The sequence below is a fragment of the Calonectris borealis genome, chromosome 2 (genome assembly GCF_964195595.1).
Source record: "Calonectris borealis chromosome 2, bCalBor7.hap1.2, whole genome shotgun sequence".
NCBI lineage: Eukaryota > Metazoa > Chordata > Aves > Procellariiformes > Procellariidae > Calonectris > Calonectris borealis.
In genome coordinates, this window is record NC_134313.1 from 108,457,850 (window position 1) to 108,471,728 (window position 13,879).

Consider the following 13,879-nt stretch of genomic DNA (forward strand, 5'->3'; position numbering starts at 1 on the left):
AGCAAGAAGTGAACTGCTAATGAATAAATTCAGTAATGTTTAATTTTACAGTGTAAAACTGACCTGATTTGTCAGTCTTCTAAACACTCCCATCACAGCCATCTCTGATTCCCTCACTGACATAAATGCTTTTATTTGCACCAGCTTAGTCACCAGGAAGTAGTCCTTGCAGATATGAGAGTCAGCTCAATGGGAGAGAGACTGAACCCCAAGAGAAGGAACTTACCAGTGGATGAGGGAGAGGAGGAGGTGCTAAGGGAGTTTACTCCTTTGCCACATGAGTACACGGTGCAAATCAAGGCAGCTCTGTGGCATCACTTACTAAGCCTGCACCTTGGTTAGTGCAACAGTGGCACCAAGTAAACCTCTTTGACACTGTTTTTGGTGTGGAAGCAAGGCACTTGGAGAAAAAGTAGCTAGAGGCAGTATGATAAAACACCACCATTCAGATAAGGCCTTTAAGGAATTTGTTTGTGGGGGCAGAGAAGAGTAGCAAATGAGAATGCACTTTAACAACAACCAATATAAATGAGGGCACTTGCACAAGTCTGTTACTGAACAAGAGCAATAAGTAGAATTGAGCCTCAGTTAATAACCTCTGAGGAGGAATGCTCATATGATGAGGACAGATACACAATTTTAAGTTTACATCAGACTTTCTTTCTGTATTTCCATGCTATTACCCCAAAAATCTATTGCATTAAAAGTAATCCATCTTACTATCAGGAAAATATAAATGTGTAAAAGTTACCACGCAAAATAAATACTTCTATTCACCCAGAACATAATACAGTACAAAAAGAATGACTATTCATTTGAAAAAAGTTGTCTGCCTCCCAGCACTACTATTCTAAGCCATTTATTGATTCACCATTATCTTCTGAGAAGACTATTAACTGTTCCTAGTGGGCCCATTCTCCCCTTCTGCATAAATGACAAATCTTCACTGTACTGCTTGTTTTTTTTTCTCTAAGACCTGACTGCAATTGCACATCACTGTATTTGTACTAAATATTTTCTGCTTTAAATTATTTCACGGGCCACATCAATCCTACCTAACGTTGTCATGCCTTTGAATGTAAATCTTGTGGAAAATCCTTTCAGGAGGCTTCAGGAAATCTTCCTTCATTTCCATTGCAACGTTCCTGGGCAAAAGACTCATCAAGAGACGTTCCTAAAAGAAAACATAAATGACATCGGTTTTGTGGTATAGTGTGTAACCATTATTCAGAAGTTTTAAATTAGCAAACTAGACAATCATCTTCTAATCTAGACTGCTTCCTGAGAATTTCCACTGCATAAATAATATGAACCATTTCTCTCAAACTTCTGCAGCCTGTGTGGGTGTCTTTTTTGAGTCTTCTGCACTATTTAAAAAAAAATCAAAAAACTATACAGAAAGGCAAGAGCCAGCTTCAAGAGCAGACAATTGTCCATAATTTTCATTAACATCACAATGCTAATAATAACAACTTACTTTATTGTTAGTAGCATTTATCTGTCTGAGAAAGACTTCCCAGGATCATTTGCTATCCTTTTGTGTGTCCTATTTCTGAATCTAATGAAAGTGTTACATTACAAGGACTATGGCAGCTGGTTATTAAGCAGTGAGAGTGGATGATAGATTTATCCACAGTCTGAATCAGCGGAATAGTAATAAAGGTACAGTTTTAATGGCATCTTATCCAGTGTGGCAATGTCTGTTCCAGCCAGCTCAGTAACAGAATGCATCAGTACAAACCCCTGGTTAAACATGTCTCTTCTTGCTATACCCACAGAGAGATTTTTACCATGGGTCACTGACCTGCGTAAAAAAGACCTCTAATGTTTTGGATCTTGTCAGTATTGACTATAAAGGCTTATGTAGTTTTTCCGCATATTCTGGCCCATTCACAGGTACCACCTGGAAAACTTGCAGCAGGTGTTCTTAGGTGTTGTAAGGTGACCTTAGATACCTACTTAAGTTTTGTTTTCACACAGAAAACACTTGCCATTTAAAATGCAGTTCCAAGCTTATCCATCAGACCTGTTAGCTTCAGTCATGGCAACCGTCTGAATCAATTCACATAACCACATCCAATCCGATTCAGGAATCCCAGGTTCTAGAGAACACAGGGAAAGGCTGGATCAAGGAAGATGTACCCTTGGTGGAAAAGGATCAGGTCAGGAAATACTTAAGCCAAATGGGCATACATAAGTCCATGGGCCCTGATGGGACACACCCACAAGCACTGAGGGAGCTGGCAGATGTCATTGCAAGGCCACTCTCGATAATCTTTGATCAAACATGATGACTGGGAGAAGTGCCTAAAGACTGGAGGAAAAAAAATGTCACTCCTATATACAAGAAGGGCAAGAAAGAGGACCCAGGGAACTACAGACCAGTCAGTTTCACCTTGAGTCCTGGAAAAGTGATGGAGCACCTCATCCTGGAAACCAGGGTGGTTGGACCAGATGACCTCCAGAGTTCCCCTCCTACCTCAACTATTCTGCGATTCTGTTATCTGATGATGGAGAACCACCATAATGGCAACTGTGAGACATCACAGAAGTGCAGTTCTTGGCCAAAACACATCCTCCTTTTATTTAAATGGCATTAAATAAACAAGGAGCAACAATTAACACTGAGAAGAGGGTATTTGCACAGACAAGTGCTTTGTGTAGCTCACATGCACACATTCACCAGACAAAACCACCAAATAATACTGAAAGGGTTTCTAATTTTACATTTTTTTCTGGAAGAAGACACATTGAATATTTATGTCACCAAGGAATAAGTTAAACTTTGCAGAACTGCCCTGGTACATACTTTAGACTAAAGTTCATACATTTGTGGCAGTTCATGTGGACTTGAGGCTAAGGATCATTAACTTAGTCTATTTCCTATTGTTCTCATATGTATACTAAGAATATCGCAAAGAATATGATGGAATTAAATATTTGTTAAGTTTATACATATATCAATTTCAGATTAACCAGTCTCACATCTTGGTAGAAAATGGTTAATTACTATAATTTTTATGTTAATTTAATTAAGTATGCTTATATCTCTGCGGCAGAATTATATTTGGGTAACCCAAAATTTGGGTTAAAATCCAAAACAAATAGTTTTGTCAACAGTGGATCTTACGAAGCTCTGTTGCCCACTACTTGTGTCTTGCAGTTGATTTACTGTTTTAACTGAAATATACTGAGATTGTAAAATGAGCTGACCACCTATCAGACAATAAAGAATCCACACAAGAGAGACGTTTGGACTGATGGTTAAATTCTCTGGTGCTTAAGATGGTATAAACTCCAAAGGATGCTGGAATTTCATAAGTATTATCCTGGATGCCAATTTTATGATATCTGATAAGGACTAAATGTTCACTGTAGCTTCTCTTTAGGCTAGCATATTAAACAAGGTCTTTGCCATTTTGCTGAAATGGGTAAGTAAATTCCAAAGCTGTTATAGAGGAGGAGTGGGGTTTTGGCTTCTGTTTCCTAGAAAGTCAGACGAAAACAAATAGACAAACAATCAAACAAAAATTATACTGACAGACTCTTACAGAGACCAATGCTGACTGAATAGTTCTTCTATGGCCTGTAAACACAATTACAATACAAGATGCGAATAGAAACCTCCCAGATAACTTCTGCAGTGCATGGCAAATAGCACAGAAGCCAGGGAAGTAATAACAATCATCACTGTGAAGGTAGCATTGGAGAGCTGCAAGGATGCAGCACTTGACAGCGTTGAAGCCTGCAGATGTCAGATGTATTAAGGGAGGCTACAAAAATGGTGATTCCTATACATGTTAGCTTGACTATTACAAGATCTGAAGGGAGCTTATAAAAATCCTGTATCAAATTGTGGTGGCTTGCTTTTTTCATTAGAGATGGGAAAAAAAAAAAGAAAAAAAAAAAACCTGCAATGTTATTACTAAGGAAGATTTGTAGAGTCTTTACAAAGAGGGTTAGCAGCCTTAGACTCACCAAGCGAGGAAAGACTCAGTTATGGCTTTCTCAAAGGGCAGTCACTGCTGACCTTTCAGGCCAAGAAGGGAAGCAGCATCATGACTGTCAAGAATTGTCACTGGAGAAGAGACTGGAAAATGTAAGAAACAACCCCACAATGGAGAGTATCGAAGCACTAAAAATAAATGAAAGACAGCATCTAGCTTTCTAGAAAAAATATATGAAAAGTGTCTTTTATTTTGGGCAAAATCTCATCTGTCAAGCAAAGCGGTATTGCCCTTCAGGTCAGCCTAAGGAATGATCAAGGAAGTTTGGTGCTGCAAGAGTGAATTCATGTACGCCAAATGCAGCTGTTAGAAGGTTTGGGAAAGGGCTCTGCCCGGATCTCTATTCAGCAAGTCCTACTATCGTTGTCTGATTATTTTCATTTACTCCTGTATGGCCGATCTAATTATAAAAATAATCTGAAAACCAGACTAAAAGGAAAACTACATGTGCATGGCAGCATATTGCATTGAATGGAACAAGTGACAGCAGTGAAGCAAGGCCAGTCACATTTCTGGTGACATTCATGCTTGAGTGGTTGCTGCCTCTGACATGGACGGGTGGTGACAGAAAAAAATTGAAAGGGTGAGAGAGGGAGCACTAATCAATTAGCAACAACTTTGACTAGAATAAAACGACACTCATGCTGCAGACCTTCTTACTGGTGACAAATGGTGTTGTATTGAGGTAGCCTCAACGTGTAGCATATTCCAAAACACAGAGCCTAGTAGAGATAAAAACATTTCCACGTTTTCACCTTTCTCACTGATCCACAATGCTGTTTAGGTTTATTACAACTGGTTTCTACCCAGAAAATTAAATCTTGGCCCTATGACCAACTTACGCTATTTTAGAATTTGTACTCTCTTCCTCTCCTGCTGTAAATCTTCACTCAGCATTAACATGGTCTAAAGTGAAATCACATGCTGAAAAAAAAATTCTTTTCAGAGTTTGTAATTTGCATTCCCTGCATAAATCTCACTAAGAAAAGAAAATGACAGATGAGGACCTATATCTCCTTCATTCACAGCATTTTTCATTAAATTTGTACTTTAAATTGCCAGTCCCAGCCTGAGATTTGGAATGCCAAACTGGGTTGCCTCTGCCAACTGTCTTATTAATGAGGATTTCTGCACCATTAATGAGGACTTAGTTAATTTTGAAAAGGACACTCGATTTAGAAAAATATCCAGATTTCTTTCTCCCACAGCAGTAAAGCATTGCTAGAAATAAGAGAAGGAACAAACATTCTTTTGACTCCAAGGCAAGTCAAAATGTGCATACCGAGCCAATTAGGAATTGCTCAGTGTTACCTTGGCACTATTCAACAACTAGCACCGTTATGCACATGACAAAGAAGGAAAATATGCAAAGGCAGAGAAATGAAAAAAAAAAGAAAAATTGTTTCCCATTGTTAATAGCCAAAAAGACCCCATATCACGTCTTGTTGTTTGGAACATTCTCAACCCTAATTGCAAGTACAAGCTCCTGTACTGCAATTCTCACTCCGGGTTGGACCTGGGGAAAAGCTTTAACAGTCTTGCTATTACAGTCTAGTCTAGTTGGGACTTGGCTAGACAAAGCCGCAGTTAACCAGACCTGGTGTTACTGGCAGTCCTGCTTTGAGGAGATGGTTGGACTGGATGATCTCCAGAGGTCCCTTCTGACTGTTGTGTACCAAGGGGGACAACAGCACAAGGATCAGGAGTGGAGGGTGCCCGTGCTTCCTGGGGAGGCCTTAAGCCATCCTGCCACCTCACCACACACAAGTGTGGCTTCTAAAATAGCAGGGGAGCTCAAGGCTCAGCACCCTCTATTCTGCCCCAACGCTCTCTTCAGCTTTCTCCAATTTGGAGGCTTCTCAGCACAACTCTCTCTCCCACCCCATCCCTGGCCTGGATAGCTTCTCCCATCCGCACCCCGGCTCTGCTTTTATGGGAGTCCCCAGTGCATGTTCCTAATACATTTCTTGCGCCTGTCTCCAAATGAAGATGCCCTTCACCTCCCATTTTGAAAATCATTGTCTTTCTTATTTTACTGCTTCTTCCAAACACTTATGACTTTCTCAAAGTCCCTTTGAAATTTTCACCTTGATTTATAATCGTTTCATGTAGCTCCCCAAACAATACTACCCAGTCCAATACCACATTCTATTCCTATTGTACAAAATGATTTATTTTGACATCTGTATGGGAAATGACTGTGATACATTTTCAAATTCCTTCAGCAAGTTGTAAATCATTTATGAACCCACTCTCCTTTCATCAGAAAAGAAGACTGAAATGCAGAAAAACGTCTTAATGTTCCCAGCCAGCATCCTCTCCTTTCTTTCCCATTGCCTGCTGTGCAGTTGGATGACTCCTCACAACTTTGTACCCATAAACTGGATGCGCTTGCTGTGCTTCTCCCTGCTAAATCGTATTCCTGTAGATTATAATATGAGATAAATAGAAAACAAAATGGAAATCTTATTTATAGTCAGCGCAGACTATTTTATCAAAGGAAACAGTTGTTGCCATTTTTTCTGAGATGCAGAAGAGAAGCAATCAGAGGAACTGTAGCATTGCCTCAAAGCTGCGGGCTCTCACGTTTGTCTGGTTCTTTGAATCTCATTGCTCCCTGTCCACTCATGCTACTGTATATGCACATCTAGTGGAATTCATTTTGAGAATGAAGTTACAGTCTGGGCCTGTTGAAGGGCCATGCAGAAAAATTTACTGCTTTGCGTGTCTTTCAATCCCATGACAACAGGACTGTAATGGATGCAACTCAGTCTCTTTTAGTCAGCTTCGTAAGGTTCCTCCTGAACTGCTGCTTACAGCCAGCCTGCTGGCACTGCTGCCCTCACCCACCAGGGAGCCTGGGCCCTACGCCTGGCTTGGCAGAGAGCTCTGTCTCGTGGAGCTTGCTCAAAATGGAGCTCAGAGGTTCCCAAGCCTATGCTGGGGAAAGCAGTAACTCTGGATGGCACTCCAGATCCCGGTCCTTTCTCACACTCCCTGGCACTGAACCACATTATTCAGGACAGACTGCATGCCCATGGTCCACTGCTTTTTGCATTTTCATAGGGACTTTAAAAAGAAAGAAAGAAAAAAGCAGCATGTAACAAAACCAGGTTTGGCACATTTTTTTCCTGGCTGATAAAATATGAATATTTTTGTTTGTTACTGTAACACTCCAACAATGATGACAAATAGGAAAAGGAGCTCACAAAAGAAAGGAGCTTTTTGATCATCTACTCTACAAGGTTTTTTACAATACAAGGCATGAAATCTAACCCACCAATTTTTGCAGTCTACCACAGATCTTCTTTTGTTATTGCTATACTTAAATGGAAAGTGCCACCATATTTAAAAAGAATTTTTCACCTGGAGAAGACAAGCATCAGACGTGCATATAAAATATTAGTAAGACTGTTTCAAAGTCAGCTCATCTATATAATTTTTTGATTCAGCTTCTACTTAGTCAGCTGGGACTCCAAAGTACATCCTAAATATTACCACCTGCTACCTAATTATACCTTAATAAGTTCACTCTTGCATAATTTTAAAAGTTACTGCTTAGAGGGTTCATGGTCTCTGTCATGCCTATGTTACACTGCACAGCCATTTTAATTCCCTGTAAGGAAAACAAAAAAAAAGAGAGACAAAAGAAGCCTAGTGCAATGCATGGAAGAACAACTTTGTGTAAAACTACTAGGATTCATTTACATTTCCTGTAAGCTGGAAAACAAAGACAGCAGATTTCATTAGTGAATTATTTTAAATTAAACTATGCTATGCCCTTTCTTCCAACTAAGTACAAGAAAAAACACTGTTAAAGATGGTGATTTTTTAAAAGCCACAAGGTGGCAATGTTTCAGAACGTTCCTGAGATTTCTTGAAAAATTATATTTATCAGTAAGTCATTATTATAATCATAATCATAAAAGACCATCCATAAAGCTTCCATCTAATGCACAGATTTAGAGTAGTAAGAGGATGGCTAACAACATACAGTTATGGTAGATGATCAATATACTATGTATGAACTGCAAGATGGATTCAGGATGAGTAGACCTGTACCAGACCAATTTGACATCTTTCTATGGTTAACTTACTATTTTTGTTTAAATAAAGGAAAGGCAGGATATATCATCAGGATAATGTTTAATCAGGCATTGATAGGTTACACAATGAAGATTATAAGTTACAATGGAGGAGGTAAGACTTTCTGAAAGAATTAGGGGAGGGTGAAGTCTTGGCTAAAACAGAGAGAAGCATCGGGCTGGAGAGTGGGCGTAAAGAGACCATAAAACTGATCGAAGGCACAAAGTTCACAGGACAGCGTACAGGAAGTGGAATGACAAGGATGAGAAAAACTCAGCAGTACATTGTGGCTTTTAGGTATCACCCACAAAAACACATGAGATAAAAAGAGTTGGAAACCTCTGCATGTAAAAAAGCCCCAGATGATACCCACTGACCACTGAATGACTATGTGACACTACCCTAAAAAGGCAAGTGTGATTCCAGAATGGACTGGAAGATTGTTAGTAGGATAACTTGAGATCAGCTCCACAAATCTTGTTCAAACAAGAGCAAGAGAAACAAGAGCAGAGAAAGGCTATGAGGGTAAACAGGGAAACTAGAAGTATAAAAAGCATAGCCTATTTTCCTGGTTGTCCTCATACCTATTAAATCAGAATGCTCTAGAAATATATCAGTAAGGATTAATCTTCAGAAAGGCAAGCTAACAGTGCTGACACCAGATATAAACTGGCAATGAATAAATGACTGCAGCATCAGCCTACCATTCATCTTTTTACTTTCACCCCCTATCCTTAGTATTCACTCTCTCTGAAACCTAACTGGTAAAACTCAATGTACCCACAAAACCGACACAGAAAACTTGGCAGGAAAAGGATGATACTCATTTCAGTTAATGGAAATCTTCCTACTGGAAGCGAACTTGAGCGAGAAGCAGCTAAATTCACATAACCAAACAGTGCCTTTATACTTAAGGCATCTTTATTTGCTTCACTATAGTGCGGGCAAGTAGCCATACAAATATGATCTGACCATCCCCTGGAGCAGCTAACTTGAAACTCTCCTTATGCTTGGCTGGGAAGAAGGAGTAGCATTTCTGCAATACTAGGACACTAGTTGCTAGGACAGGTATTTCTCAACTCCCGCAGTGATTATCTCTTCAAAGAGACCCCTTCAAACTAGGTGTGGAACAAGACATTGTTTGTCTCTTCCGCTCAGCGAAGGCAGAAGCACGTGGAGGAAAACAAGACAAGGCAGGGAAAAAACCAAAGCAGTGGGAAAACTCTTTGTCTTTCAGCAATGAACCTGGGGAAGGAAAAGAAAGGTCTGAAAACTTCCTTGGGTGCAACTACCAGTGACAGAATGGTCAGCAATTATGGAATCATATCCTTAAAATGCGCATTTCAAATATACTCCAACTTGGTGCTCTTCTTTTGAGGAACTGGAGTTAGGAGTTAAAGCATATAGTCTCAACACGAATTGCTTATTTTAGTCTTGGTCACTGTTCTATTCAAAAGATGTATGGGTCAGCAAAGACATGCTACCAACCATGGAAACATTTAAAGAAGGTTAATGGGTATGGGAAGATAGTAATATGGTATATTCACTAGGAAAACCAAAAAAAAGTCAAGTGGGAGTTTTTGAAGTTTATTTATTAAATGTTAGTTTAATAAATGTCCTTGTTGTTACCTATCAAGCTCCAGTAGGATTTTAATACGTGGGTTCTTGAGGGTATATCAATGAAGATGAAACTTTTTTTGGCACAGAACAGCCACTGAACATACATTCTAAGTCTTCTTATGTGGAAAGAAAACATTTTGCCCATTCTTTTGCAGAATCAGGAAGGCCAGGTTTCATCTTTCAAGTGAAATGATCCCCTCATAGTAGCACTGACAGAATGCGTATGTATTGAGTATATATGTTAAAAACAAAAAGACACACTTAAAGCACAAGTTCCAAAAATTGAATTCCTTTATAAAAAGGCTCTTCTGATTCAAATAAAGAGGGACCTGATCAGAAAGAGTACCAGTCATCTGCCAATGTCGGGATCAGAGGGAACACGGAAGTGCTAATGCAATTCCTAGGCAGGCCTGCAGCCGAGACACATGTGAGCTCAGGTTTGCTAGAGGCTGAAGCGCCACTGTGAACAGGACTAGGACAACAATCTTGTCATTGTATCTCTCTCGCTTCTTTTCTTCTGAAGATGCTAGGAAGGTGGCATCACAAGCAGCATCAGCTTCACCGATGCTACCCCCTTCCAGGATAAATGGAAGAGCAGACAGAACTTCACTGGCTTACCCCTGCTGTACTAAGTTTCCTCTACAGAGGTTCACCTCTTTCCAGTCCACAGCCTTGTCTGGTTTGTTCCACCAGCGTTAACACTGAATACTTGGGCTAGGCACGTATGTATTCCTCAGGAAGTGAAAGTCACAGAGCTCAGCCTTCAGCAAGGTAGATGCGTCCCCCTCTTCTGCCCTCACTAATCCTGCAGTCCCCAGCTAGTGAGATTTTTCTCGAAGAGCATGCTACATGTTACAGCTCGAGATGGTACTGGGACTGTGGCACTCCCTGCTTTTCCTCTGCCCCATGAGATATGACATCCTCCCTCACCACAGTCCTCCAAAAACCAGCTCCACATGGGTATGTGGCAAACCTGCTGGGGTCTGCTCTAGCACCTTGCTGAGAAATGGGCCAGCATAGAGGAGCAGGGGGAGAAAGGCCACAGACATCTCCAGTCTTTCCTTGCTGCTGGAGCAGACACACTCTGTAGCTGAGGGTCCAGAACAGGGGAAAGATCAGAAGAACGTTAAGGACATACTGCTGCACCATTACCGCTGCTTCACAACATTGCTATTGTCTGATACAGCATACATTTAGAGCTGCAGTAGCCACTCAATATCAGTACATGCCCTTTCTTATTACAGATTTTTGCCAGCGGTGGAACAAGCAAGAACTCTTCAGTAAAGATAAACTTTTTGATTGCTAGTGATAGAAACTGAGCTCAGTAGTGGGTGTAAGCAGACTAAGGATTTAAAAAAACCCAGGAACCTCAAGTCAAAAGCAATAATTTTAGAACCTAAGACATATTAAGTGTTAAGCAGTTAGCATTTCTTTTTTCAAAAACCACGGATGCCTTTAGTATAGCAATATGAAAGCAAATCACAGCGCAAAACAGTAAAATGGAAGAGATGCCAAAATCTCCAGAGACTAAGATATAATACTTTGCTTTGAAAAATCTAGAATTTTTCTAATGTAGATTAGAAAAATCTAAAAGCCTTTGTCCTTTGCTACTTGTCCTCATTTTGTCTTCACAGAGCAGGGAAGTGAGCCTAACCCATCAGCAGAAAATCTCATTGCCTTCCAAAGAGGAAAAACAAGGACCAACCATGAACATGCTAAGGAAGCAATGAGTGTATTCACTCACTTAAAATAACAAGTGTGACTCAGATTTAGTTCTTTATTACCTTGTCAAACTGGGAAATTCCTAATCAAATGTGCCTGAAGGGAAGCTAAACTCCAAATGAAATCAGTTTATATTGAAGAGGTAATGGAGAACAGAAACCTTGGAAAGAATTTAATTACGTGACAGATGGAAGTTCACTCTAGAATGGCAAACCTGAAAAAAAATTTTACCTTAGAATGTATTTTTTTTGCCAGCTAATGGGATGTGGTCTAGCTCTTTTCCTTGACAGAAGGTTGACCAAAAGGAACAGGCAAAACATCTATTGAGAGTATGTGTGTGCAAACAGCGTATACTGTCGCATACTGGAATGAAAGCAAAGTGCCCAGCTCAGTTCACAGAGATAATCTGTGCTTAAGCAGTAACATAGCAACTCAGGAACCACTTGGCAAACTGCACATGTGGCTGAGCCAGCTGCTATAATGTGAAGCACCTATGTGGCAGAGCTGCTGGTCTCTGGTGGAACCGCCTTGCGTTTGAAGAGTGGCACAGCAAAAGTTGTGTCAAGCTTGTGTTAAAGCATTAGCTAGCTTTTTGTTGTAATTACGACACTTCTACAAGTGAAAACAATTCTGTGGACAACAATAAAAATACATGTAAGAGAACTTTCCTAATGACATTTTAAAGCTCCCTATGAATTCCTACTGCTGAGGGAAGAACATCAGGAATCACTCCTGAGGTTACAGGGGGACACCTAAGCTTAGGGCTACACAATGACATAGTAGGATCGAGTGCACACTTAGCAAGTCTGCAGATGACACCAAGCTGAGTGGTGTGGTCGACATGACTGAGGGACGGGATGCCATCCAGAGGGACCTGGACAAGCTCAAGAAGTGGACCCCTGTGAACCTCATGAGGTTCAACAAGGCCAAGTGCAAGGCCCTGCACCTGGGTCGGGGCAACCCCCGGTATCAACACAGACTGGGGGATGAAGGGATGGAGAACAGTCCTGCCTAGAAGGACTTGGGGGTACTGGTGGATGATACAATGTGTGCTTGCCGCCCAGAAGGCCAACCGTATCCTGGGCTGCATCAAAAGCAGCGTGGCCAGCAGGTCGAGGGAAGTGATTCTGCCCCTCTGCTCTAGTGAGACCCCACCTGGAGTACTGCGTCCAGCTCTGGAACCCTCAGCACAAGACAGACATGGACCTGTTGGAGTGGGTCCAGAGGAGGGCCACGAAAATCATCAGGGGGATGGAACACCTCTCCTATGAAGAAAGGCTGAGAGAGTTGGGGTTATTCAGCCTGGAGAAGAGAAGGCTTCAGGGAGACCTTATGGCAGCCTTTCAGTACTTAAAGGGGGCTTATAAGAAAGATGGGGACAAACTTTTTAGCAGGGCCTGTTGTGACAGCACAAGGGGTAATGGTTTTAAACTAAAAGAGGGTAGATTTAGACTAGGTATAAAGAAGAAATTTTTCACAATGAGGGTGGTGAAACAGTGGAACAGGTTGCCCAGAGAGGTGGTAGATGTCCCATCCCTGGGAACATTCAAGGTGAGGTTTGAACGGGGCTCTGAGCAACCTGATCTAGTTGAAGCTGTCCCTGCCCATGGCAGGGGGGTTGGACTAGATGACCTTTACAGGTCCCTCCCAAACTATTCTATGATTCTATGAATTATTGCTGGGTGGGAAAGAGAAATATGCCTCTTCACAACTCTTTTTACCCGAGAAAGGTGGAAGACAGACCAGGGGTGCCACGTAGCAGGATAAAGGTAGCCAACAGTTCATCTCAGCTCTGTGTAAGGATCTAAGCAGCCAAAGGTGGCAAACGAAGCAGAGAGCAGGACATGTTCCCATCTCTGTTGCTGCTGCTATTTGGCTGAGGCATTGCTGGCCAGCCTGCACGAGTGGGTGTGAAGCCCATCAGTTCAAACTGAGACCCTGAAATTGTAACACTCTTTATTTTCTCTTCTCCCTGGTCCTAGAAAAGAACAAATATTTTTCTGAAGGTGGACTTTCCTGTGTAAGGTTATGGTTTGATGACACAATAAATTCAATTTTAAGCCTCCATGTAACATAGAACACAGTGCTAATGTGGTACAGGCTCACCCTGTCAGTTAAAATTAGCTAGTCCACCCACGTTTTTCAAAGATTGCACTGGCTAGCTTTTACAGAGGATCAGGTATCATCTTTTGCCCTGCAGTTTGTGTAAAATCAAGATCACCTCCCTGTCGCACACTAGATAATTTGACAAGAACATGTTTTTGTGCCCACACATGATCCAGATGAAATTTTTGCTGCAGGGCGATTTGCTGATGCACAGAGGCAGTATGAATGATTATGGAAACAAGGCCTGTGTTTTAATGATAAATTTCATACTTTCTTCTGCACTGCAATGAAAAAAGATGCAAGATTCTGAAAATGAAAAGTATGGGAAACATGAGAAG

At 41.1% G+C, this 13,879-nt stretch overlaps 1 protein-coding gene across 1 annotated transcript in view; it reads right to left on the minus strand.

The window, feature by feature from the left end:
- Positions 1 to 13,879, minus strand: part of ADCY1 (adenylate cyclase 1) — a 154,249-nt gene that overhangs the window by 91,171 nt on the left and 49,199 nt on the right. The window contains exon 3 of the mRNA XM_075142917.1: positions 1,056 to 1,174. Within this exon, the coding sequence (XP_074999018.1) occupies positions 1,056 to 1,174 (119 nt within the window). The remainder of the gene's footprint in view (positions 1 to 1,055; positions 1,175 to 13,879) is intronic.